At 45.6% G+C, this 26718-nt stretch overlaps 1 protein-coding gene across 5 annotated transcripts; it reads right to left on the bottom strand.

The window, feature by feature from the left end:
- Nucleotides 1-920: 920 nt before the first annotated feature.
- On the bottom strand, nt 921-26698 carry LOC120904058 (beta-TrCP). Of its 5 annotated transcripts, XM_040313803.1 has the most exons (11): nt 26546-26698; nt 26129-26202; nt 23168-23538; nt 8829-9051; nt 5216-5402; nt 4870-5134; nt 4605-4796; nt 4253-4515; nt 3966-4155; nt 3721-3870; nt 921-3643 (listed from the first exon to the last, which is right to left on the bottom strand). In XM_040313803.1, exons 3-11 carry the CDS (start codon nt 23219-23221, stop codon nt 3389-3391), a joined length of 1779 nt encoding a protein of 592 aa, XP_040169737.1. In that variant the 5' UTR covers nt 23222-23538; nt 26129-26202; nt 26546-26698; the 3' UTR covers nt 921-3388. The 5 variants fall into 5 exon arrangements, with proteins under 5 accessions (XP_040169737.1, XP_040169748.1, XP_040169721.1 ...); XM_040313814.1 differs by lacking the exon at nt 26129-26202 and having other exon boundaries at nt 26505-26698; XM_040313787.1 differs by lacking the exon at nt 26129-26202.
- Between the last annotated feature and the right edge of the window lie 20 nt (nt 26699-26718).

Below are 26718 nucleotides of genomic sequence, written 5' to 3'. Positions count from 1 at the left end.
ACACTACTTATGGTTAAGAGGACCGATGTGTTCACGTGTACACAGGTAATGTTATTTTCCCTATCTTTTTTTCAAGGATGCATTCCTCTTTATTCTTTTGTGGATGTGTTTTTTTGTCTGTTGTGGTCTCTATAATTCAATATATAATTCATCCCGTGCCCACCTACGGGGGATCGATGTATTTTTGCCTGTTTTGCTTTATCATCACCCATCTTGCTCTTGCGAGATGAAAACAGCGAAAGAGAGAGATAGAGAGAAAGAGAGAGAGAGATGCGAGCATGTGAAAGCTATTTATATATTTATGTAAGTTGCTGTTCTTTTGTGTACTATTATATTTATTTACTTTGCTTTGCACATTCTCTCTTACGCTAAAACATTTCTTCTTTTTTTGTTTTGTTTTGTTTCATCACATAAACACGAGCTGCTTTCCTTTCCTTCTTCTCTTTTTTCTATCTTTACTTCTATATCTTTCTGTCTCATTTCTTGCTTTGTTTTTAAACGGGTCATGAAGGATGATCTTGTTTTATTGGATTAGTTTTCTTTTTATCATAATTTATATGCTTTTTACCCTTTTCCGCTTTCTATTCCTTTTGTCTGCTGTTTACTTCACATGTTTTGCGTTTCTTCTCATTCTTCTCGTCCCCCCTGTGTTCAATTTACTGTAGTCAGTATGTAATAAATATATCTTCTTTTTTACCTTCGTTTGAGTTTGTGTGTGTGTTGCAATGAGAGCCTTTGTTTTCCCTTTTGGGTTTTGCTAATGTGTTGTTTCTTTTATAGTTTCTTTTTTATAACGTCAGTGGTTTTTTTTTCTTCAAAGGGATTAGCTTCTTTGTTACTTTCTTTTGCATCTAATCCGTAATCACCGCTTTCATTTCCTTTTTGTTATTTCTTTGTTTAAAAAAAATAGCAACACACAATTAAGAAGCTTTCCTCTAGTGTTTTACTCAAATCTGCAGCATCCCCCGCCACACACACACACACACCCGGGCAGCCTTTCTCTTAGATGTACTAATAAAACTGCTTCATAATGATCATTTTGTAGAGTTGATAATAATTCGTGCTAAGAAGAATTAGAAAATGATAATAATTATTATAATTCTAGTAACAGTCGCACAATGTCAATACTACTCTTTCATCCCTTTTTCTCGTGTTCTCCCCTCTGTTAACAATTCTTCCCCTCTTGCCTTTCACCCCTTTTCCCTGCACACATCTCTGTACACACACACACAGCACGGTTTATGCTAACGTTTTTCCATTTCTACAACCACTTCCACTACACTCCACTCGAACAGCCTTGGGTTTTGTTGTGTTGCTTTGTTAGTAAGATCGAAATTTACGCGTTTATCCCCTATATTTGAGTGTATTTTGGGGAGGGGTGGTGCATCCTCATACATTCCGCCCTTTCCAATTCAGAACATTGTAACGGAACTAAGGAATTCTTGCGCTGGAAACGCGGGAAAGTCTCGTGCGAGAACACACACCCACACACACACATACAGTCTACACCATGAACACACTTTCGGTTATTGATTTTTTTATCCTTCGGCCGACACGCACAAACACACACACACGCATATGTATATGCAATTGAAATTAAAAAGAGAGAGAAAAACACATTCCATCGCGTGCGTGGCGCTAAACAAAGGCGTTTGGTTTGGTGCGCAGTCGCGAATGGATCACCTGCAGCACAGCACGCAACAATGCAACAATGCAGCGCGCGTAACACAACGCTTATTCATTGTATATGATTCACTTTCCTTCCTAGAGAGGGCATTTGTTTCCATGTTATGTTTTGTCATCTGCATTGCGGTTTCTCCTTTCGATAAAGTTTCTCTTTTTACACGCATGCACACATACACGCACACACACACACACACACAACTCAACACATACACCTTAGTTTGTTTTAGTTTTTTTTCTTCTTTTTATATGTTACACTCATAAGTTCAGACCATTTTCTGTTTTGCTTGTGTTGTTGTTGCTCGAGAGAGGTTACAATTATATTCTGTGCTCACGTTTCCTGTGTTTGCTGTTTTCTTTCATCCTTCCTTTCTTTCTTTTTTTTTTGCTTTATTCAATCATTTACTGCTACTTCAGTTTTTGTGGGGCTTTTTTTCTTCTTCTTTTTCTGTTAATGAATCAGTTCCGTTTGATCTGTCCTGCCTTCTTCATCACAAGGGGTGGCGTCGTGTGTTTTTCTCTTGTTTTTTTTCTTCTTCTTTGTTTTAGGGCTGTTTTAGAGATTTCGAAACTTTTTTTCTACTTTTCCTTTGTTTCTTTCCAATTTTCCTGTTCTTTTTTCTTCATTTTCCCTCTCTCTCTCTCTTGTTCTCAATTCATGTTCTTTCTTGCTCTCTCGCTCTCTCTCTCTCTCTCTCTCGCTCTCTATCTCTCCTGTTTCCTCTACATCAAGGCTAGGACAAGCGTCGATTCCATCCTCGGCTGGACTTAGCAATACTGAGTCACATAAGGTCAGAAAACGAGCTAAACACAGGTGTAGACTAATGCGATCGCCGTGCAAAAAAAAACCGGAGAATATGACGAATTGTCTCCGCCACACTTCTTGAAGCAATTTCTTTGAGGCAGGCACAATCGCAGTTGGCTACTAGAATAAGCAAGAGAGAAAACAAGGTAAAGAGAAAAAGAGCAAGCGAGAGAGATAGAGAGAGAGAGGTGTTAGCGAAGAACCAAGATAGACGTCAAAACATATACACGCAATGGGTGCTGGCCGTTCCGTGTCTTGTGTTTCGCGCATCCTGTGCCTCTCTCCCATCGATCGTAGTAAACCGATTTCAACTGCAAGGTAAACCAATCATTCTTTTCCTTCAATTACACTGTGCAGAAGCCCGGCGAGGCGGCGGCCCGCCAGGCTGCTGCAAAAGCCACGATTGCTGTTGCATTGTTTACTGCATATACTTTGTATTATTTTAATAAATAAAATGGAACGGGCAAGCGCCAGGATGAAATTCCGAAAAGGTGGAAGGGGGGTGAGAGGGAGGAGGGGCGAATTCAAAGGTAAAGAAAAAAAGGGGATCCAGAGTATCACTGCGCGCGTTATATTGGGTGTGAACATGTGAGTATCTATGTATGTCCGGTGTGTATGAATGTTGTTGTTGTTGTGGTTTGTAGCAAACAGAAAAGGCAAACCGCTTTCTTCTCCTCCTCCTCCTCCTCTTCCTCTACAATAAGATCACGCGCGCTCATTTGAGAAAAAAAGTTGGGTTTGGGCTGATGGGAAGGGGGGTATGTATAGAGATGATTACGGATTCTTCTTCACACCACAGATTCCCGATGATCGATCATCATCATCGTCATCATCATCGTCGTCGTCGCCACACACTCCTCAGCTCAACTCCAAACAAGAAGATGTAAGATTTCATCAGTTTTAGTCGCTCAGATCATCGTTCTGCAGGTTGTTGTTGTTGTTGTTGCCGGCACCATTGTTGTTTGTCCTGTTTTGCAGCGCTAGGCTGCCGTTTAGGTTGCCACCGCCTCCACCACTGCTGCTGCTGCCACCACCGTCGCCCCCGCCGCCACCCCCTCCACCGCCCATGCCAACACCGACCACGCCACCGATCGCTGGTCCGCCACCGATAGAGCCGCTGCCGCTACTGCTGCCACTGTTGTTGTGATGGTTGCTCTGCAAAACATAAAAAAAGCCAAAATGGAAATCAAACTCCTGGAAGGAAGTGAGGTGGGGTGGTGATGCGTGCTTACCGGGACGATGCTGCCACCGGAGGACGGTGCGGTCGTTTCCTCCTGCGGCGAACAGTTAAGGAAGTCCCAGATCAGAATCGTGTCGTCGTGTGAACTGCTCACGATCTGGAATTCGTCGAATTGCAACCGGAATACGCGACCGGTGTGTTCCTGTGTGAGTGTGTGTGTTGTCGTGCGAAAGAGAACAGATGGTTAGCAAATGGACTGATCGGAACAACTACCACCTAACTCTAGCCGACACTTACCACCAACGTTTTCAAGCACAGCGTATTGGTTTGTGCTCGAATGTCTAAGGCAGCTTGGAGATCCCATACTTTGATTTTGCCATCGTACGCCCCGCTAACGATGCGCTTCGAATCGAACCGAATGCAGCGAACGAGCTCCTCGTGGCCCTCGAGAATTCGCAAACAGGTACCACACTCGATGTCCCATAGTCTGCAAAGAGTTTTAACATCAATGTAGTGGATTAGATGTGTGTGTGGGTGTGTTGTTTGCGGACGATAGTACCCCACCCTCCAGATTTTTGCCGTACCTTATCGAATTATCCGAGCTACCGCTGACCACTAACCGGTCGCGATACTGTAAGCAGGCGATGCCCCGCTTGTGGCCGTTCAGCGTGCGCAAAAACTCGCAGTTGGTCGAGTTCCACACCTTGATCGTGCGGTCGCCGGATGCCGACACGATGTACTTCTCGTCGAAGTCGACCACGTTGACGGCCGCCCGGTGTCCAACCAGGACGCGCCGCAGTCCAATCTCCGTCGGCGACACCATATCCCACACGGCAATGGAACGATCCTGGCAATGCGGCAATAGAAGATGAGCTTCAAACCTCCCACAAGTATCTCACACGCCCAAACAAACCCTTCCTCCCGCTAAATACACACCTTCGAACAGGTTACCATCATGCCGTTGTTGAAGCGCAGATGCAGTACCGCCTCACAGTGATGTATCAGCGTGTTGACCATTTCGCCCGTGTTCACGTCCCACACGCGCACCGTCGAATCGCTCGACCCGCTAATGATGACCTTATCGTCGTACTGTAGGCATAACACCGAGCCAGTGTGTCCTGTAAGAATCTGCTGGCACAAGACATTGGATTAGAAATCGCGTCGACAAGCGTCTTCCCTCCCCTCAGCGACCGCTGCTTACCATGCAGCACTGCAACGTCGAGCGGCTCCAGATCTTGATCGTGTTGTCGCGCAGCCCGGACACAATCTTGTCGTCATCGTACTGCAAACAGTAGACGCCCTTCGAATTCTCTGACCGGCAGTTTATTCGCTGTAGGTTGTGATTGCCCGTGCGCCAGTTGTTCTCGATCGCCTCGATGTCCTTCATGATCTTGGGGAACAGCTCGCGGTAGAACTTGTGCTGTCGCAGTGTGACGCCTGGCCGCGGTATGAACAGATATTTGATCCTGGTTTGGGAAGGAAGAGAAGTGTTGTTGTTGTTGTTAAGGTGTTGCAGTTGCGTCCACATTCCACGCCATCAAGCTTACCATCCTTTGCGTTCTGCCAACCCCCGCCAGAGGGAATCGGTGCGGACGTTTCGTTCGATCAGCTTCTTCCACAGCATGCCTTCGGAGATGACGCGGGACCATTCTTTGCAAACGCGCTCCGCCCGGCACAGCGACTTGGCGTCTAGATAGGAGAGAATGTTTTCTGCCACGTGATCCAATCCTTTTGCTGTAGAGAGAGAGAAAAAACAAGACGTAAGTATTTGAAAGGAAGTTAACAATAAAAACTTAAAGCAATGCATTTCTGCTAGAGCATACAATTCAATCCCGTTAAAAGCTGTTTTCAAATTCATTCTTCATTTTGCATACAACGTTATCATAGTCAAAGGGAAATTGAACCTGCATCGCACCTCGTGAGGTGGTACTACTCCAATGTTATACTATAAGCTGCACATCATAAAGGAAAATGTGTACCAACCCACCTAAGAACTCCTCAATCAGCTCATTTGCAAGGATAATTACAATGGCAGACACCCGCGGTTAGGTAAGTAGACGAACGGGACGCCAAATTCCAAATAAGATTCATATCCAACATGCAATATAAGGAGCACCCGAGCAAAAGAAAAGGTTCAACAAACTTTGAACCCCCGGGGGAAGAGGGGAGCGAACTAAAACCATTGCCTTTCTTTCAGTTTCGTGTGTTTCTCCATTTGTGCTGTTGTTGTAACCAATGTATTTCCTTCATAGCAGTTAATTAAACACTTTTCGCACGCCAAATACCTTCTCCACTAAGGGTAGTAGTCTCGGCCAACAAAGGGGAGACTCGGTCAACAAAGAACCGAACGAACGATTATGTAGCGCGACGGGTGTTGTTAACGAGCCATTTATGAAGGGGTAGTAGAATAGCGACCACCAGAAGGTATGTGAAACTGTGTCAAATGTCACACGATACGAAGGAGGGCGGGCGTTTCTTTTTTTTTTGTTTTTTGTTGAGAACCAATGTGTTTGTTAAGGTGATGAACGGGAAACTTCATAGCAATGGTTACTATGAATGTACATTCGTACGTCGCGGGTTGCTATGTCTACAACATCAAAACTCAGACAGAATAAACTGTTCGTGATTTTTGGATAAGGTTTGGAGCAGCAAGTTCTTCTGCTATTTTCAACCAAATCACATCAATGCGAAGTACCAGTCATGTGAATATACGCATACAACATGGAAGTTTTAGTACCGGGAGGGTCAACAAAATGTCGTACTATAATTACACGCTTGTAGAACCCATTCCACAAATGCTGTCTCTACCGTTAACAGCTCACTTCAATCTAATACTCTAAACTGATTTGAGGTCAGTTGACCGTGAGCTGTGAGCTGTGTACATCTAGGTCGTGTCTCGCCTACACCTGTGTACTAGTGATGGGAAAACTGATGTTTTCGGCGATTCCGGAATCACCTCCGGAATCGGCTCTGGAATCGGAATCGGTTCCGGAATTGGTTCCGCTTCGAAATCGGAGTCGGTTTCGGCATCTCCATAAGAATAGACGTTTTGATACAATGATGCAACGTATTGAAAGCCGCAATAAGAATTACTTGTGAACGATCCATTTTTATGGAGATTACCGGAATGATTTCCCTTCTGAAACTTCTTATTTCAATTCAAGAACTGATGCTCATTCCGCAGCTAATTCTAACTAAGGAATCAATTTTGATTCCGTTACCGGAGCAAATTGCGATTCCACGATCGATTCTGATTCCAGACCCGATTTTGATCCCGGAGCCGATTCCGGTATGGATTTCGAATCCAACTCCGGAATCGGCTTCAGAATCGGCTCTGGAATCGGTTCCGGAATCGGCTCTGGAATCGGTTCCGGAATCGGAATTGGGTAGGTCCGATTCCGAGCTCCCACCACTACAGTGTGTACAGCAATATTTCCCTCTATTCATAATGTTTATGACAGACGGTGGGACCACGCCAGCTCTTTGGCGGGTGACTCAAACACTGACAATTATCCATAATCCGATGCGGTTATCCATGGACGGTTGATTACCGTCGGTAGGTTTCCACTTAACCCCGCGCCTAGCTAGCCTGGCGGCTAGGCTAATGACATTCTGAACGGTCGTTTTGCTAAAAACAATCCGTTCCCTCCGACACGGAACATGGGTTGGTAGTTTTTGTGTTGCTGTTGTTGTTGTTGCTCAATCACTTTCGATCAGTTCCGGTCATCTTCCTCCTTCCAATGGTCTAAACAACACGGGTCGTCCACCATTCGTGTTACAGTACGGGGACACCAAGCACCGGCCCGGGTTGGGTTAGGCTCTCGTGTCTTTAGGTTGAAATAGGTCACCAAAACGATATCCCTCACTCGAACACGTTCGTAGGTCCGTTTACCACGTTAGGTCATTTGGCCCTGCTGTGTGTGTGTGTGTGTGTATCTCCGTAGAACATTGCCGCCGTATGGCGAGAAGCCTCCACCGATATCAAAGTAGGTTAATTGAGTATTAAGCGTTTTTTGGTACGAGACAAGCGAAACCAATGCGGACAGCGAAGTTTACACAAGGTGTGGGAACGAATTATAACGAATCTTTTAGGTGGAAGGAAAAGAGGAATTACACACCCAACCTCCTGTTCAGAAGGCCATCATTTGCGGAAGTGTGTCTAATTTTCCACTAACCGCTGGCTGTTCTGTTATCCAGCTGTTTTCTTTCCCTTCGGCCTCACATTGGGAAAGTCTCGCTAAATAAGCCAATTCGGAGAGCTGGAGGGATTTTCGAGCGAAAAGGAAAATCAATTCAATCTATTCCCACACAACGTGTGAAGGGTGTACCCAAGGACTTCATGCGCAGGACGGCCACGTAGCGAACACAATTTTTCGAAATACTTCCACCTTTCTTTTTTATGATTTTCTCACCAAATGAGCTGCGAAAATAATTGCAAAACCTTTAAGAAAAAGCATTCAAAACGTACAAACATGTACAATTGGTCTAGGCACCCGATCCATGACTTCACAAGCAAGCAAGTTTGTTCTAATATTGCTTAGGCGAAGGGACCCCTGCAGCAAGGCAACAAACAAACACACCAAAACCAGCATCGAAGCCGGGTCAGCGTGAAAGAGAATGTGCTTCCCGGAATATGCGGCCACATTATTGGCACCTTTCTTGCGGCGTTCGTAGAAATTAACGGGTACGGACGCGGCGTACAAGGAGATCTCTTTTCATTCTCTCCATTTTGTTTCCTGCTTCGAAAGCTCACACCGTACACATGCTGGTGCCGCGGGGCAAGATGGATGATGAGATGATGATGGTGGTACCCCCGCCAGGCATTCTCAACCCGAGAACTCAAGTCCCAACAATCTCGGCTTGGGCTGGATGGATATCGCAACAGTGCCACACAACCTGACCTACGGGGGACAACCTCACATCACAGACCATCGTTTTTTCTTCCTCTTCTTTTTCTCACTAACTCGGGAACAGTCTCACTTTGACCCACTTTTACTGGCAAGGTGTGCAAGCGCTTCTCTCCCCCTTTCCATCTTGGCCGACGGGGGGTTGGTTGCTTGGATGTCGTTGCGATCGATTTGTTCGATTAGAGCGTCGTTAGGCAAAGGGCTCTGTATCTCGCTCTCGCTCTCTCGCCCTTGGCATTGCCTTCCTACTTACTGGGCAGCAGTGTGATGAAGTCGCGCTGGAGCATCGGTTTCAGGTAGGCGTTGATGTGTCCGTGCTGGTAATGGCACATGCGGGAGAGAAGCTGCTCGACAAAGTCCACCTGGTTGGCCTCGTTCCATTTGGAGAAGTACGACAGACAGGTATCGCGCTCGGTTTGAAACGTCGGCGACGGTTCTTTCTTCCTCGCCGGATCGTACAGTATCTGGGTGGTGTACTGCAAAAAGGAGAGAAAAAAGAAGATTATTATCAACCGGAAATGCTGTGCGTTGTGTTGGTGAATGATATTACTTCCTGAAACAATGTACGCAAAGGAACGCTCATTTGGGCTGATCGACAAGCATTGCAAGGTGGTCTATAAGCTAAGAAAGCTAATACTTTATTTGGAACTGTGTGTTACTCATACGATGTTTGGCAAGGCAGCGCAAGTGGTTAAGTGAGCGCTCCTGTAGGGATTAAAAGTAATCGCTTGGAGCTGAGAAGTATCTGCTTTTTGGTTTCAAGCGCACTCCTCCCGAGCTTAAGGCCACACGCTTCACTTCATACTAAAGGTAACGATTACAGCAACAACCCCTAATGCCTAACAATAGCTCACACCACTAAAAGCAAACAGGAAAGGTGGGCTTTTACAGCAAGATAATCATCATCACTAGGCTCTCTCTCTCTCTCATCGATCATCACCCACAGTCAACGCAAAAGTGCCAAGAAGCCAGCCAGTCTCGCTTGATGCAAACCCCCCTCTCATCCCCATTCTACCGTGACCGATCGATTACCAAATGTTCGCAAATTAGCAGGAAAAACTTCTTCGCTCTTCCGCCTATAGGATCCGGATAATTTAATGCTAATAATTCGAGTTTCTTCCTCTTGCTTTTAGGCTTCCACGTTCGTTCACTCCACCACAGTGAGAAATCGTGCATGGCCTGAACAGCACACGGCAAAACGCCACCAGCAGTGGCGGTCCCACTATATTAAGGCCACCACCGTCGTGAAAGGCCATCCATCTATGCCCACTGCCAGCCAAACAATGGTGGCGGGGGTGGGGGAGGGGGGAGGAGTGCAATTGTTCAAACAAATGTTTGATGTTCCCAGGAAGGCCATTGAAAGAAAAATGGCACAGCGACGGCCGACGACGACGACCACATGACCCAGAAATGGGAATGGTACGAAAATTCGCAACCAGCAGCAGCAGCAGCACACCATCAACCATGTGCACTCTTGGCATTACTGCACTCCAAAAGGGTGTGTAGGCAGGCACACACACACACACATTAATGATTGTTGCAAAGCGATTAGTGCAAAAATTATATTTTCCAGTGAAAGTGTTTCCGCACGTACACTGGCCCCCCGTCCTTTTGCACAGTGTGTGTGTGTGTGTGATTTGGTGGTAATTGCAATTCCGGTCGAAAGTGTGCTCCATATGCCGGTGTAGAAAAAGTGTAATGCATCTTTCTCTTAATGTATCATTTTGAACATCCGCAGAGAAATGCTTTCTTCGAAAGGTACGTGCGCATCCGATGTAGTGGACGCCTGTCGAAACGTGTCGTTGAATAAATGGAGAATGAAGAAGAGCAGCACAAGTTGCAATAATATTTGGACATATTCCTATTCATTTTAACCTAGTTTTTTCTTCTCACAATCACATCAAAAACAATGACTTCAACTCGTGTAGACATGTATAAAGCACATGTTGTCCCGCATTTGAATAATACAATCGTACCGAGTTCCACCACACAGAGCGTGAGAATACTTTATTACGCCAGTGTATGAGACAAAAACAAATAACTGGACCGACGAGCAAAGCATTGTTTGACCCAAATTTCGGGCATGGTAGGTGTGTATACTACACTGCAATGTACGAGTGTGTGTAGCAGCCCCCGTCAATCCACAAACCTTTAGGGCAACAAAAAATCGATCCAGCAAAAAACAAAAAGCGAGAACATCTCTCGCCTTGACTCACATTGGCCGCCGCCGCTTGTGATAATGCGAAAAATGTGTCTCTCTTTGTGCCAGAGCACAACACAACGCAACGCACCAAAACTGCAACTTCTGCACAAAGCACCCTGCCAAAGCCAACGGTGGCGGCCACATGCCGATGGTGGTGCCAAATGGATGGGACAGTTTTTGTGTTGTTGTTATTCTTTATTCCATGGACGTCCGACCGACCAGCAATGGTTGGTTGAGTTGGGGGGAGGGGAGGAGGGGAGGTGAGAGCAATATTTTGGTTTTGTAGATTTTATTTCTCTTTCCTCATCTGTTTTTTTTTTTTTTTTATCAGGCTGTGTTAAGTTATAAGGCAACCTTTTTTGCAACATCTGGTAATCAACACGGAGGGAAAAAAAAGTGCGACACTCATCGATAAAAACACGCACAAGGCCAATGTCAGGCGGTAAAGTAAACCACGGTCAACCGAAGGGAAGGAAAGTGTGCGTGTGCGTATGTCTGGCAAAGCAAATAGGCCCCCTTCCCCCCCCCCCCTCTACGAGTGTCCAGGAACGAACGGAAATGGATGTACAAAGAAAAAGGAAAGGTGGTGGTGGTGGTGGCGTGTGGTGTTGCCAAAGCCGCGAAAGTGTCATTTTGTCATCGGCGAAGGCGTTGAAGGTGGCAGGCAGCAACAACACACGTCGTGAAGGTGCATGTGCACACTCATTGGCACATTTGACACTCGAAATCGAAGAAGAAAGAAAGAGACAAAATGCCCCCAATTGCTACCACAAAACGCTCGTAAAAAGCGCCCCAATATTGAATGTGGCGCAAAAGCAATACCAATAGCACCCGCCCAAACACACAGTAAACCATTGGTGGAGTTGGTTTGAAGAACTTCACAGTGAACTTAGATTCACCACCAATCGCGTGTGGTGGTGTGTTCGTGGATGAGGATCGTGAAGAAAATCGTGTACCAATCTATTAGCCAATTGTCGGATGATTTTGGCAGGCATGGCATACTCTGTTGTGGGCGGCGGGAAGCGAAAACATTATCAACCACGAACTGCAGCAGCACCAGCAGGCAGTTTGGCCCAGTTACGAGAAAACGATTTAATTTCCAACATGCGCTGGCGGCTCCAACCAGCAAGACAACCCCCGCCGCCACAATAGTGAGCACTCTGCAAAAGTGGTAATAGTTTTATAGCACGGCTTATTACACACACCGTCGCAACAACAGCACGTTGAACCAACTACCTCTTGCGTCAGCTGGTACGCGTGATGATAAAGCGCAAAATTTAACAAAATCCATCCGTGTGATGCAACGGTTTCCCCGCATTTCGAAGTCACATCATACACCACGGGAGGAGGAGGAGGAGAAGGAGCCACAACGCGGTGGCATTGCACAGAAAGCAGAAGCACACGCGTAAATCATTTTTCTGAAACAAATGGTTGTAAACACAGGCAGGCAGGCAGGCAGGCAGGCAGGCAAGGCAGTCAGGGGCGCCACAGATGATTCCCATACCTTTACCTTTATGACGGCTGAAAAGGGAAAACCCGCATACACAATACGGGTGTTTCGCCTTTTAATGAATGCAAATATGTGACACTCAAAGCGCGGGAAGGTTTATCATCATGCTCCACCACACCACCAGGCGCCCGTTCGCGTAGATGGAACAAGTGGGTTATGAAAGCATTGTGGAGTAACAATTGCTGCGGTTACAAGATCATAAGCGCACAAGCGTAAAGAGAGTGAAATATTGTTAATATTTGCGTTCAGATATGTGCTATCAGATCAATGAGCCAAGAGCAATGGAGTAAGAACATTCGAAAGGTCGAATAGATTCATACAAATTCAAAACGATGGTGCGATCTACCCATGTAACAGCACTAGTTAAATTCGAGAGACCCTAATGATGCGACTTACTTTCAATGTGTTCTATAAATATCTCCTATGTAAGAATAAGTCATATGAATTGGCAATCATACCACCGAAAACTTCCCTCAAAGGCTCTCAGACGACTCTAATTTGGTATAATCGATATTTGATAACACAAACTCGCTCCAAAATGTGATTGTAATTGACATCCACTGTACCCAATACTAAACCCCACACTTAGAACCCAATACTAAACTAAATGTGTTTTACTATGAATTCATAATCATAATACTCTCAGCTTGCAAGCGCAAATGTCGCTGACTTGTTGAGCGTTCTTCTTCTTCTATTTGGCGTAACGTCCTACGCGGACATGCCGGCCTATACAAGGCTTTCGAGACTTAATTCATTCCACGCAGCCGGATAGTCAGTCCTTGCTACATGGGGAGGGTCCATTCTAGGCTTGAACCCATGACTGTTGAGTGTACCTACTACTGAAAAGATAAGGTTGCTGATCTTCACTTCAAACGATCTATTTACCACAATGCACTCCTACTATTTCAGGATTGATTTTGCAACCTCGGTCGCCTTTCTCGGTATGAGAAAACAACTTCGAAACATCGTTTCGTGCAGCAACACACACATACCTTTTGTTCCAGCCACAACAAGATGCTAAACAATTCTACACCTTTAACCAAACCAATACAAATCAAGAGAATAGTGCGCGCCACAGTCTGCCTTTATAGTTGCTTCACCGCATTGCATCCATCATCATCTTCGGTGCGGTGAATGCTATTAACGAAGTAGCCTGGCGCGACACACCTCTTTCTCCAATAGGTCGTCGTCGTCGTCTTTGGCGCCATCCGTTAGTCTCATCAGGTACACACGACGCTGGGCTGCACTAAAAGCCATGTCACGGCATACTGCAATCGGTGGTAACATGTTAAGCCGAGACGAACGCGTTGTGGTTTTTGCAATCGATGACGGTGGTTGTTGCTAGAGGTACTTCTCGTGTGCATCTTTTTAAGGGCACCTACGAACAAGGCGAGGTGGCTTGTTTTCCTGTACACCCACCACACACTGAGCCCATTATTTGAGAGAGTAAAAAGATTGTAAATACAGTAGCAAATGAGGTTTCGAAAGACGGTGACTCATCAGCCGTGGTCATGTATGTGGAATAGGCTCCACAGGAAGTTCTAAAACCAGTGGAAATCCCCAACCCATGAAAATTTCCCAGGTAATAAAAGTTTTGTTGACTTTAAGTGAAAATCATTCAAACTCATAAAGCAATATGCATACAATCTTGCAGTGAGTACGTTTCTTCTTTACGCGGATTCTCGTGAGCACAAGATCACCTAGAGAAAAAACGGGCATATGATGGGGATGATGATATCGAATGACGACCCCGGCAAACCGCACCCGCTTTATAACATCCGTTTATTCCGGTTTGTTTCTTGTCCACACTGTATACACACAATCTCTTTCCCTCTCTACTCCCTTCCTTATCCGTCCCTCTCGCCCTACGGGGGCGACAGACACCACCAACCCAGGCTAGAGAAGCTAACTAGTTTTAGAGGTCCCCGTTTCAGCCCCGCTGCTCATATCCACGCTAATAATAAAAGGGTTCGTTTCTTCCGCTAGGAGACTCCTTTGCAGCACGCATCAAACTTACTGCGAACGCGCACACACACAGTCTTTAACCCCGTGGTGCTGTTGCCGTGTGTGATCGAGGTTGCAGAGCGCAGGAAGGCTTTAGACTGTGGGATCGTGTACGCGCGCGCACAGCAGTAGATACGGAGCCGGGCCGGGATGGTCGTTCAATGGAAAACTGGTTCTCTCTCCTAGGGCAGGTTTCTTTAATCGTCCGATTATTGTGATACCTTTTTCCGGTATTCGCATAGAAAAAGGAGAAGATAGGCACCAAACGGGGCCCGTAGAGAGAGATGACACCGATCCTGTCTAGATTGAAATGGAGGAGGTGTGCAGGGAACATCCTGCCGAACCTGTAGCACACATATCTTCTTGTCCGAGAAGCTTTGTTTAGAGCGGCTTGGGATATATTTAACAGCATAAAACCAAGCTTTATTATTTGGTTTTTACCTGCTTTTCTTTCTGTTAAGAAAATGCTCTACATGGTACCACTACCAAGCAAAATGATCACTTTCTATCACTTTTACGTGAATATTCTCATAAATATGCAATTATTTCACTTTGTAAAGCGGTTCGAGAAACTTTCCTTTTCGGTTCCCGTACTACCTGTTCGTTTCCTTTTCTTTTTCTCCGACTGATTTAAACCACATGTATAGCACCACACAACCACACGTGAAAAAAAGTTTTCCTTTCGACAGTCGACCTTGTGGCAGACAGCCGAAAACACCCCCCCCCCCTTCACTTTCAACTTGGAAATGGTCATTTGGGCTGTAACTTTCTCGGACGGGGCGCAGTTTGTTAGTGGTGTTTGCCGGTTGTTTGTAGGGCACAGGCAACAGTGGCCAAAGTCGCCGCCGAAGCCAAGCCAGGAAGAAAAGAGACACAGCAAAAAGGCTTTGAATTTTTAATCCAATCTCACGTAGGGCAATAGATGATACGGCAGCACCGCCGGGTGAGCGAGTGAGGCTACCCCCGTGTGCCACTTTTCTACTCCACGTGCAAGAGATGATACACAGACAAACCACAAACATTATGTCAAATGTATCAGAGTAGTCTGTGGAGAAGACGCCGCTTCACGCCTCGAGAGAGTGCAATGGACGGCTGCGGACTGGGGGATGGGCATTGCCAGTGCTGCGAGGCGCGAGTTGCGTGACCTGAATTTTCGTTTTCCACCGCACGCGCAACCATCGCTCGGAATGGAATTTTCACAGCGGCAAGTAATGCACGTGCAGAGGCAATTATATGGGGGGTAGTGAAGGTCTGGATGGATTGAGTTGTGCTTTGGCTAGCTTTTTATCGGAAAATAAAGCGTAAAAAATGGATCAAACCCACAACCCGAACCATGTGTGCCGTGGAATGATCAGTCTCGCTGGTAAATAAGGTTAAGGCACAAGAGATCATGTGTTAATCGGATGGAAATAAAAAGGAAATTTAAGTGCAATTGCAGCAGGTTCAAATGATTCTGAAAACGAATCGAACGGTTTTTACTGAAGTATTGCTTTTAAAAAATAGGTGAATTTTACATACACTGAAACTGAAACTGGTTTTGTTCTTCATTATTTCAAACGAGTCGAACTCGGTGGACACTTTCGATCAGCATGTATATAGCAAATTGCAATGTGATTCAACAAACCTCTCGGGGATGCGTAAAAACCACCCCACACACAGTGAGAGAGGTGCAATGAGTCACCTTTTCCTATTGAAATTAAACCAGCTGAATAAATTATCACCATAAGCAAGCAGATCTTTCGAAGGACATTTTTCCTTCCTGGATTCCTGCACACAGACACATTCTTCCCCGCGAACCTACTAAAAATGAAGACAAATGTTTCCCTTAACCAAACACGACCCAAAGCAATGCCTATAATAAACAATTAGAACACGCTGTAACGGGTGTCGGTTGTCGTCCATGTTGGAAGAGCACGCGCAGCACATCGATATCTTGGCTGTTGATTTTCCACCGAAGCCATAAATCACGCGAATGGGACCCCCACCCCATCCGCCTTACCTCTGCCCTTTGTTCCGGTGCTCTGCCAATGTGCGGTTTATCGATGAAATTAACTACTGTTCTGGAAAAAAGGTACACACCAGGCTGACTTGCACGTCCCCCCTCTACGACGATACCACCAGAAGCTACACCGTGGGAGTAGTACCACAGTCACCTTCCGGTGGTGACTTCCCTTCACACGAGAGAACAGGTTGCTGGAGTGACGTCGAACACACACATACATACATCGTACACAGATACTCCACACTCCCAAAAGCGCGATACCACCACACACTTGTATAGCGCACGTTGGCCATCCACCTTCTCATCTCCAATGACCTCGATACACCAGATTCAGGTCGTGCGCTTGCCCTGCACCATTGGGGCTCCACCACCACACCAGGGGAAAATGGGGCCAGAGAGCATCAAACAGACGTAGGGAAACGTACGCGCACACGGCCTCCAATTGAAGCAAGGCTAGCAGCAGCAGCTTTGTATTTGTACTAGATGCGCAGGTGACAACGTGCATCGCCTCCAGGCCGAAGGTTTCCTTCCTCTGTACTGCAACAACAACCACAACAACGACCTGCCACAACTGACGAATGCTATCTGGTTGTTACACTGTACGGTTACTGGTAGTTCCTTGAAGTAGGTGACAGAACACATAATTGTGTGCACTGTTATGTTAGCAGCTTCTAGCGGTGCGGTCGTGGTTTTGGCGCACGAGTGCTTTTCCCACCTGGCTCGCGAAGCACTATTTCGTATTTATTTAATTAATTAGTCATCTGGCAACAACGAGCCTACATAACCACACTTAAAAGTAATTTCTAATTCCTATCCTGTTACAAACTAGTTTATACTGGTCATAAGGTGCTAAGTAAAATAATCCTTAATTCTTCCAAGTTCTTTGGAAGGACACTATTAAGGACATTGGATCCTTAATAGTGTTGGGTTTTAGACGTTAAGACTCATTCATATGCATCTTCAGTGATGAGTGATTCGAATCTCAAATCGACCCTTCAAATCTTCATGAATCTTAAAGGATTCATGAATTTTGAAATATAAATAAATCTTCAAAGTTTCATGAATCTCGAAAGGCAAATGATTCTTTAAAGATTCATTAATTCAAGATTCATAAATCCATTAAAATTCATACTACTCCGGGGATTCAAAGCCTCACATGAATTGTCTCCCCGTAGCAAAACAAACTATTCGGCTGCGTGGTACTTGCCAAGATGTCTTGAACGCCAGTATAGCCTTGCATGACCTCGTAGGTTGTTACGCCAAGCAGAAGAAAAATGAGAAGCTCAAGTTCTACAAATCTTTGGAGATGTATTGATCGCTTGAGACTCATGAATCCCTTAAGATCATCTGTGGTATTCATGAATCTTTGCAACCAAGATTCAGATTCATTGAATCATTTCAAAGATTTATTCAAATTTCATGAATTTGAATGAGAAATACCCAAAACTAGTCCCTAGAGCCCAACACTGTGATAAGGCAGCAACTAATAACGGTCTGAGGGTTTGTCTAGGTGGTCTAAAGGATGCAGTGTAATTAAAAAAAGGTAGCAGACATGGTACATCAATCGAACCACACATTAACTTGTGTAAGAAGAGATATGAAAAGAAACAAGAGAACAGAAAGTGGCAGGTCGCTTCTTATCTTGAGCAAAGGCGGCGAAAGGCAAAATGATGAATTCTAATTATATGAACAACTATTATTGCAAATGATTTATGCAAATTGAGGACATAAGACAGGTTAAAAGAAGTAGGCGCTTTGAAGACGTAAGGGCAAGCTTTCTAAATAGAAGATTCCTATGATATTTCTTGCAACAAAAAAAGAGTAGACTCTTCAAAAAAGGACACAGTATTCCACTATGTTTGAGATTCATTTGGAACACTAGGATCTATTGTCTTACAGAAGTGCACTAACATTATACTAACATTCGCATCATAAGATAAGAGCAGTATCAGTGTAGACCATCGTATCATTCTAAGCCACCAACAACTACATTGTGTTGATCTCCCACTCTAATCGAACCATTTTTCTTATCTAATGGTGCTATCTAAAGACACAAGCACACATCCACACAACAAGAAAAGCTTTTATTGGTCGGTCAGTCGGTTTATCACACGCGATCACCACACCACCAACCCCCTTTTTTGCGGTGTGCATCATAAATGCAAACAACAAATCAAACGCAAACTAAAAGCTACACGCTGGACACTCTACGCGTGACGTGTCGCAAACATTGATCATCAGCTTCTTCTCTCTTTTTTTTGTCAATCTGCGGCTTCCATTTTCTGCGATGACCGATGACGACGTAAAGAGGCAGAGAGTTAAGAACTATATAGTCGCTGCTCGCCAGTACAGAAATTGATTTATTTTTGGACCACGAGGTCAGTGGGCCGTCCGTCGTCGCCAATAATGTTTTCGCAGTTTACTCATCTCCAACCCATCTGTGCTTCCCCCCATTCGTCTCAACGACAGATTGACCACTCTTGCAGTTAGCATATGCACAATTGGTGGTGCCTAATTACAAACTCGCGGCCTGTGATGATCGGGCAGTATCGTGGGTGGAGAGGAGGAGAAGTGCCTCGAAGAGAAGTGGCAGTATGATACTGAAAACTAACTGCAGCAGCTCTGCTCTCCTTCGAGCGCTCTTATTTTAATGCACCCTTCACATCATAAGTTAAACATTTACGTACGAAATATGCGCCTATCATGTTCGTGTGCCACCCAACATACACACAATTCAATTGGTTCATGACTCACGCAACTAGACATCAAGCGGATGGAAGATAAGATAGGAAAGGTATATTTGCAGGGAGGGAGGAATCGATGGAATTGATTTGGATGTATTATTATTTGTGCCAGCGATGATGAAGCTGATGAAATTAAGCAAATCGAAGTTTAGTGTATGTGAGTAATGGACGTTTCTTGCTCAAAGGTGCCTAACACGAGACGCTCAGCCGTGAGACCATCAGATAGACTCCACACTATTCATAAACAACCATTAACAATATAATTAAGATAAAAATTATTTTACTAATTCTGGCATCTTACTATGACTGTTAATCCTACTTTTACTGAAATATGCCAAAACGTTTCATTTTATAATAACATCAACATTGATTCTCTCTCCCCCTCTCTCTCTCTCTCTCTCTCTCTCTCTCTCTCTCTCTCTCTCTCTCTCTCTCTCTCTCTCTCTCTCTCTCTCTCTCTCTCTCTCTCTCTCTCTCTCTCTCTCTCACTCACTCACTACATTGGGGGGACGCCGCCAACCGTTTGGCAAACACGACAACACGAAGACGAACGCACGCGGCTCACCGAAGTGGAAAGGCGAACACACGAACAAATGATGCTGCTTCCGACCTATCCCAACTTGCAATTGCAATTGGTAATTTTAGTCGGTGGTGATGGTTGCAAGCAATTGCATCACCATCGCGCCCTATTATGCACATCATTTTTATGCTCTTTTCGCCCATAAACACGATCGGAGCTGGGGGCAAAGGGAGCAATACCACCCCACAGCTCCATTATTGGTCATTTGTTTTTGCTCCAACAAGACACATCTCCATTTTCACCCCATTTTTGTGTTGTTTGCTCTTTGCTATCCTTAATCATTATCGTCGGGATGTTTACCTACCATTCCCTGGATCGTCGTTGTCTGTCTACCGCTGTTTGGCTGACTTGGCTCTGATTTTGGCGATGGTTTGTTTTTTAAATAACGTGCGCCTTCGCCTGTTTGTAACAAAAATAAGTCCCCGACACAGTGCACACACTCTGCAACACACTACCTACAAAAGTGGTGTGTGAAGGGGGGAAAAAAGGTCAATAACGTTCGTTCAACTTTTGGCGAGGCTTACTGAAACGACACACGATTCCTACCAACCAACAACATTTCCGACAGTAGTATCTCGCTAAAAAAACTTAAACAGAACGCAGTCAGCCTGCCACCACCACCACCACATGCACATATAGAGATGGTGGCTAAATGGTGCGCCCCATTCGATTCCACCATTTACCTCTTTCCAACACGCACGCAGCACACGCGTTCATTCTCTTATGTGCATAATCGGGGTTCCCTTTCTGCGAGGTCACTTCCGCTTGCACACGCGATCGCGCACAGATCGGATCTTGCATTGTATCAAACAGTCGATGTGGTTGTGAGATAGAAAATGAGTGAAATAGAGGGGGAGATAGAGAGAGAAAAAGGCAGCCCTGTCGCAAGACATTCACGGTCTTCAACGTTTGGGTCATGCAAAAGCGTGTTTACCTTGTAGCCGGCTACCTTTTGCTAACTTCCTCCCTTTTCCCCCTTTTTTTGGTGTGTAACCCATTTCCGGCCACTGTAAGTACCCCGGCACGCTACTGTAGGTGAACATGATCGATGAAGCATTGCCGCAGACGACCCACGTGAGACCTACGGCGGCACCACGGCCAACGAGCAATTGTATTGTAACAGGCAGGCTGTTTAGATTGGAATCGAATTACTGTGTCGAATGTACAACAAACGTTGAGGATTTTGGAGCTGAAATGAACGAATGGATGGAGAGCGAGAGAACAAATCTAAAAGTGTAAAGTTCTTGTCTTTAGGTCTCCAAGTCTGACCATTTCGTCGGCGAGGAAGGTGAGTATCACTAGTATTCACTGGGTCCTCTAACCAAGGCAGTTCGTCAGGCCGCTGGGTGATCCTCACATCCAGACGGAGCCGTCGAAAACGATACACGCTGAAAAGCTCACAGGTGTCGACGAGCCATACTTTTTGATCAACGAAGAAGGACCACAGGACAGGGCCAGTGTGAGGAATTAAGCAACGATATATTTGGCTTGTCTGTTATAGTTGATGTTGGATAATGCTCCTAGTCGTCCCATATCTCACACAAAGCGTCACGTTATGCCCAGATGGGACGATCATAAGACTAGATCTAGAAAAAAGAAAACTTGAAATCTTGAAACATCATCAGCCATCAGCACACTCTTTTATGCTGAAGATACTAATATCTGTATCGTAAATTGATACATGGCTTAAAGTTCCTAAATTACGTGAAAAAATGTCTCAATATTCTTCACGAATTAGTCCTTGGCTATTTCTAAATATTAAGCCAGAAAGCTGTTTTTTTATTATCATTATTGAAAAATCGGTGTTATGAATTTCGATCAATGGACATTGAGGGCGTCTTCGTAAGCCTTCGAAATCCATATAAAGCTCGAGTAGAGCGCAAAAAAAGCAGAACCTGCAGAACCTCATTGTTTAATTTATGTACATCTATTGTAGCAACCGCCAGCCAGGCTGGTTGTGTACCTTTAGTACACGAGCCGTAATCTCCGCATTAAGGGCAAAAGCATTAACATCAAGCTATTTGGGGTGGTACATACCCCGCATCAGAACGGTTGCACCAAAAACCGCACCAAACCAACAACGGAAGACCCACCACTGGCCTCATTCGTCAGCCCCAGAGTTTGAGTTTATTGTTTCCTTCTTCGCCGTCAGCAACAAAAGCACACCTCGCCTCGGTGGTAGCCCCAAAAAAAAAAAAAAAGGTGCGGACTCACGCCCCTTTACACGGATGCAAATGAAGAACTTTCTCTTTTACGAACCTCGCTCAGCCCGGGCGGCGGCAGGTTGAAGGTGAGCAGCAGCAGCAACCGCCAAGCCAAGTCAAGCTCATCCACTCACTCACGGCGAGAAAGTTCCACTTCCAGGCCGGTCAGTGCGTGAAAAATGCATTAATTGCAACGATGTGTGCGTGCGTGTGTGCACGCGCTCATTAGCAACCGCTAAGTGTATGTCGTTACGTATTAAAGTAAAAATTTAATCATCGTAACAGATCGAGGAAACAAACGCACACAACTAATTCACATACCGAAGGGCGGGGTAAATCCAGTGCGCGCTGCGGGGTGGAGAGGGGAAGAAATGAAAACTTTACTGTCAAAAGCGGGTGAGAGGAAGCAACAACAACAACAGCAAAAAACCCAACAAAACCGTTTGCGGAAAACGGAAATTTATCGACCGAATGAATGGAAAGTGGTATCGGGTTGAAAATGAAAGGCGTAAGACAGCGGGCGATGCGTTCGTTGCACTTGGCTGCACCACACTTCGGGGGGCGCTGGGCGAATGAGTTCCACCATCTAACAGTAATTTTCCTTTCCGGACACCTCTACCCCTTTCCCCAGTTTGCACACACCATTTGCAATCCTTTTCCTATCTATCCTTAAGTATTGCTGTGTGTGTGTGTGTGTATATATCGATGGAAAGGTGAAAGTGAAACTAATTTAATGCCACATTTTCCAACCGGCTGTTACTTTTCGATGCACACACACACACACACAGGTCACGGGCCGTCGTGTTGTAGTGTAGCGCGAATAACAAAATATATGAAATCTTACTATTCGTTACCTTTAAGACCATGAAACACTTGGCCCAAAGTAATTTATTTCGATATCGTGAATGGGTAGTGCATTTTTAGATAATGCTACACTTTTTGCGAGTTTTGGATCGTAACACATGAATCAAAATTGTAGATCACTAAAATGACTTATGACGATCTGAGGCGAACGGTATGATACATTGCTTGCAAATCAACATTGCTTTCCCATGCTCGAGCTCAGTGTTTGAATCGGTACCTCTATAATCTGCACTACAGCGCGACGTCAACATGGTTCCATGGCAGACGCTTCAGTTCCTGTCGGAGCCGAATGTAGTTCAAATCCCGTCCAAATACCAGAACACACTGTACCACCGGAACTTATTTTCTACCATTGTACGTGGATAATACAAATAATAGAAGGCCAATCGACAATTTCCCGGCTTATTCCTGCTTGTTGGTAAAAAGCGATCACACACACTATCATGCACAGAGTAACACCAACGCTCAGACTGACACTCACCTGTGAATTACTGATCCCGTCGTCCATGATTTTGTCCGTATCCATTTTCATCATATCGGTGTCCAGGGTTACGGCGTTCGTTTCGGCTCCGCTACTGGAGCAGTGTTTGACTGCCGAGCAGGGGTCACTTGCGCTCACAAAGAGGTGGTTGGCCCCACAAAAACAATCCGGAGAACCGGCTGTGTGAGGTACTACTATATAGATCGTCGGCTTTTGCGTCGAGCTAACACTGTATGCTGCAAACACAAGTACACACACTCAGGCGGCAGTCGTCACTTCACGTGTGAAGGACTGTAAAAATTTGAACTATGATTGTACACACACACACACACTATATCAGGGCTAAAGCTTACTGTGGCAGCGAAACGGGGCTGTCGATACACACAATATTGAAATAATCAGATCATTGTATTACACACGGTACCAATGGTAGAGAGAAAGATAGCAATCGATTTGTGGATGATGATGGAATAGGAATCGATAGAAATGTTAGAGCTTTGGGTGTGATGTGTTTTTCACTTCCGCCGTAACAGTGCAGCAACATACAGATAGCACAAACACACACAGCAGAAGCTTGGAACAACATTAATTGATGTTCGGGGCAATAATTGCAGCTGCACGCTTCTTTTTCACTGCCACATCGATGCCCCTCTGCGATCGTCGATCGTGATTCATCTAGCCCGTTACACAATTACACACACACACACACACACACACACACACACACACACACATTCATACATACACAAACAGAGACGAACACACACTGTGTAGGGAGAAACCAAGAGCCGTCGAAAAAAATAAGGTTGTACCATAAGTACGACGGGACGACTAAAGACGGACACGAATGGAGAGGGGAAAATAAAGCATAAATGTAAACATTTCCGGGCCCAAAATCAAAGCATTGTTTTGAACATTAGTCAAACAAAATGGCTTTCAACCACAGGAAAGACACCAATTTTTCTTCGTGCCTTCCTTTCGTGACAAATCGTGTCGCTTTAGTGCAATTGAAAAGCCAGCCCCTCCCCCCTTTAGAATTCCCCACCAGCTCGCACCAGGTCATTGCATTCGTAATCCATTAGGATGCATTTATGCACCGAGTGGTGTGGCTGCTGCTGCTGCTGCTGCAGTAGGGTGGCCCCAATGGTGCCGTTGCGAAGTATTGCAGAAGCAAAACAAAACGAAACGTGCATGTAATGAAGAAGAAACTCGACAACGACGACGACCGTCCACACTTCTTGTGCTCTCTCGCTCTCTCTCTCTCTCGCTCTTCCGTGTGTGTGCTGCTGTTCTGCTCGGCGATGATGCTCTGTCTGGTGCGGCCACGTCTCATCGCTTCGAGATGAAAATTAACTCTTGCTCCCGCGCGCACACACACACACTCATTCTCTCTCGTTTTACGCTCGTTCCTGTTGTTTGCTCTTTCTTGGGCTCCATTATACACACACACACACACATACACAAACATCAAGTAGCCCGAGAACATTTCCAAAATATTTTTTCCATCCAGTTATTTCCACCCAGCGCAGCTTTTCCTTCCAAAAGAATACGAAAAGGGGGGTGAAAAACAACAACACACTGAAATCGTACGAAGGTAAGAGAAAAGCAACATTTCTTATGGTTTTTGTGGATTCCCTTTCTTACGACTGCGATGCGTCAGCGACACATTTAGTGGAACGGTGCACACGACGGTCGCGTAATTAAAGGAAAACAACCCATCCTTGCTACGCAGCATAGTTTTTTTGTTTGTTTGTTTGTTTTGTTCCTGACACAACACAGCACACACACGTATTGTATTCTTTGCTCGTCGTATGCACTATCGAAATATCACCCTTCATGCCAGCATAAAAGATGCTTTCGCATACACGCGCTCTCTTGACTATTTTCACATAACAACGCGCCTATATTCCGTTAGCTGTGCGCCTAACGTACTGTTCACACACACACACACACTAGTGCCTGTGCGCACGCACACCACAATACACGGGGCTTGTACACTGCCGTTGTACGCGCGCGGGTTTGCTACTTTTCGGTAACCAAGATGAAGGAATCCAACTCGCCTGCTGTTCTCTGCTCGTTTGCCGTTTTCCTCTTTCTTTCTTCCGTTTTTCCGCCCCGACACGGCCGACATACGTTCACACGAAAGGGGGGAGCTAGTTGGAAGCAAACGGGGTATGCTTTTTCTTTTCGCTTTTTCAATTCGCGATTTGCCATGGCGATTAGAGCGAAATGGCAGCGAAATTCATCCTCTCTACCGCAAAAATGTACTGACCTAACGTCAATCGAAATCGATACGAGGCAGGGCCACAGGAGGGGTGGTCCATTCTATTGGAGCATTGGTTCCTTACACTCTGCACTGCACTACGCGGCACCCATCCTAGCACCATGTTTTCCCTTACCCTTAGCTACAGCACGAGAAACCCCTGAAATGCATCACCACCGCAGCACGTTTTTCCATCGAACCTGAGCGAATCCGAGTGTACAGGAATAAACGTGTACACACACACACACACACACCGCGAGTGTAATCAATAAAAAAGGCACGATTTCACATCACTCCACAATCGCCATCATCATCATCTTCATCACACACCAATCTATTCACACTAGATCACACCACACCAACAGTAACCGGAGCACACCGAACAGCACACGTGGGGCCAGGAACGGCGGGGAAGGACAAAGAGTGCGCGCGCGTGTGTGTGCACGCTAATGGGAGTGCACAATGGCGGCGCCTATACGTAAATCGCGCTTTTGAACATGTCACCTTCTTAATTGAACGAACTGAAGCCCAGCAAAGGATCTTCTTTCTCCTCCACCTCGAAGCAGAGGTGCGTTTTTGTTCCGTGTAGCGCAGCGGACACGCAGCACCAGCAGCACACGTTCAGTGCGTCCGACGGGCTGACGAGGAATTGAGCGTTCAGTTTTGCGCGACGATTGGCGACGCAAGCAAAAGCCTACCAGCAGCAAGGCAGCACGGGAGAAACACGACACACACTCAGCAGCGAGCAGTCCACCGCTCCACCTCTATGCACCTGCACGGAAAGAGAATGTGAGCGATCCGAACTCGTATACACACTTTGGATGCGTGTGCTGTCACTGTGTGCGTGTGTGTGTGTGTGTGGCATCGAGTGTTGCGTCTCTTTCTTTCTCTCAGAGGAAGCTGCTTCCTTTCTTTTCAGTATGCGCTAGAAGAAAAATAGCACACACATACACAAACACACAGAAGCACAGCACGGTTTACTTCTGCTTACCACACACACACACACACACACACACACACTCGCACAAGCTCAGGCACAAACAGGGGCAGTGATCTGCACGATTTTGGGCGTACAAATTCTTCCGACGCGGGGGTTTTGCGACAAGTTACGGCACCTTTCGCGATGATTTTCACTATCGAGCGGCTGGAATAAAGGAAAAGCGACTGACTAAAATCAACTCCGCACGCGACTACGTATCGCAACACGATTCGATTGCAGGAATCAATACGGACTGAGCGAGAGCGAGTCTGCTGTCAACTGTTCGAAACACGGATTGCGTTCGATGAC

The sequence above is a fragment of the Anopheles arabiensis genome, chromosome 2 (assembly GCF_016920715.1).
Source record: "Anopheles arabiensis isolate DONGOLA chromosome 2, AaraD3, whole genome shotgun sequence".
Lineage (NCBI taxonomy): Eukaryota > Metazoa > Arthropoda > Insecta > Diptera > Culicidae > Anopheles > Anopheles arabiensis.
The sequence above is the reverse complement of the archived record's forward strand: the minus strand, read 5'-3'. Positions and strand labels throughout refer to the sequence as shown.

Bases quoted from the DNA above. Each gene is read 5' to 3' on its own strand.
- LOC120904058 (XM_040313814.1), bottom strand. From the start codon at position 23,221: ATGATGAAAATGGATACGGACAAAATCATGGACGACGGGATCAGTAAT. The intron at 5,403-8,828 runs GTAAGTAGGAAG...CTCTCTCTACAG, and splicing joins CTTCATCACACTGCTGCCCA to CAAAAGGATTGGATCACGTG. The intron at 4,156-4,252 runs GTACGGCAAAAA...AACTCTTTGCAG, and splicing joins AGCTCGGATAATTCGATAAG to ACTATGGGACATCGAGTGTG.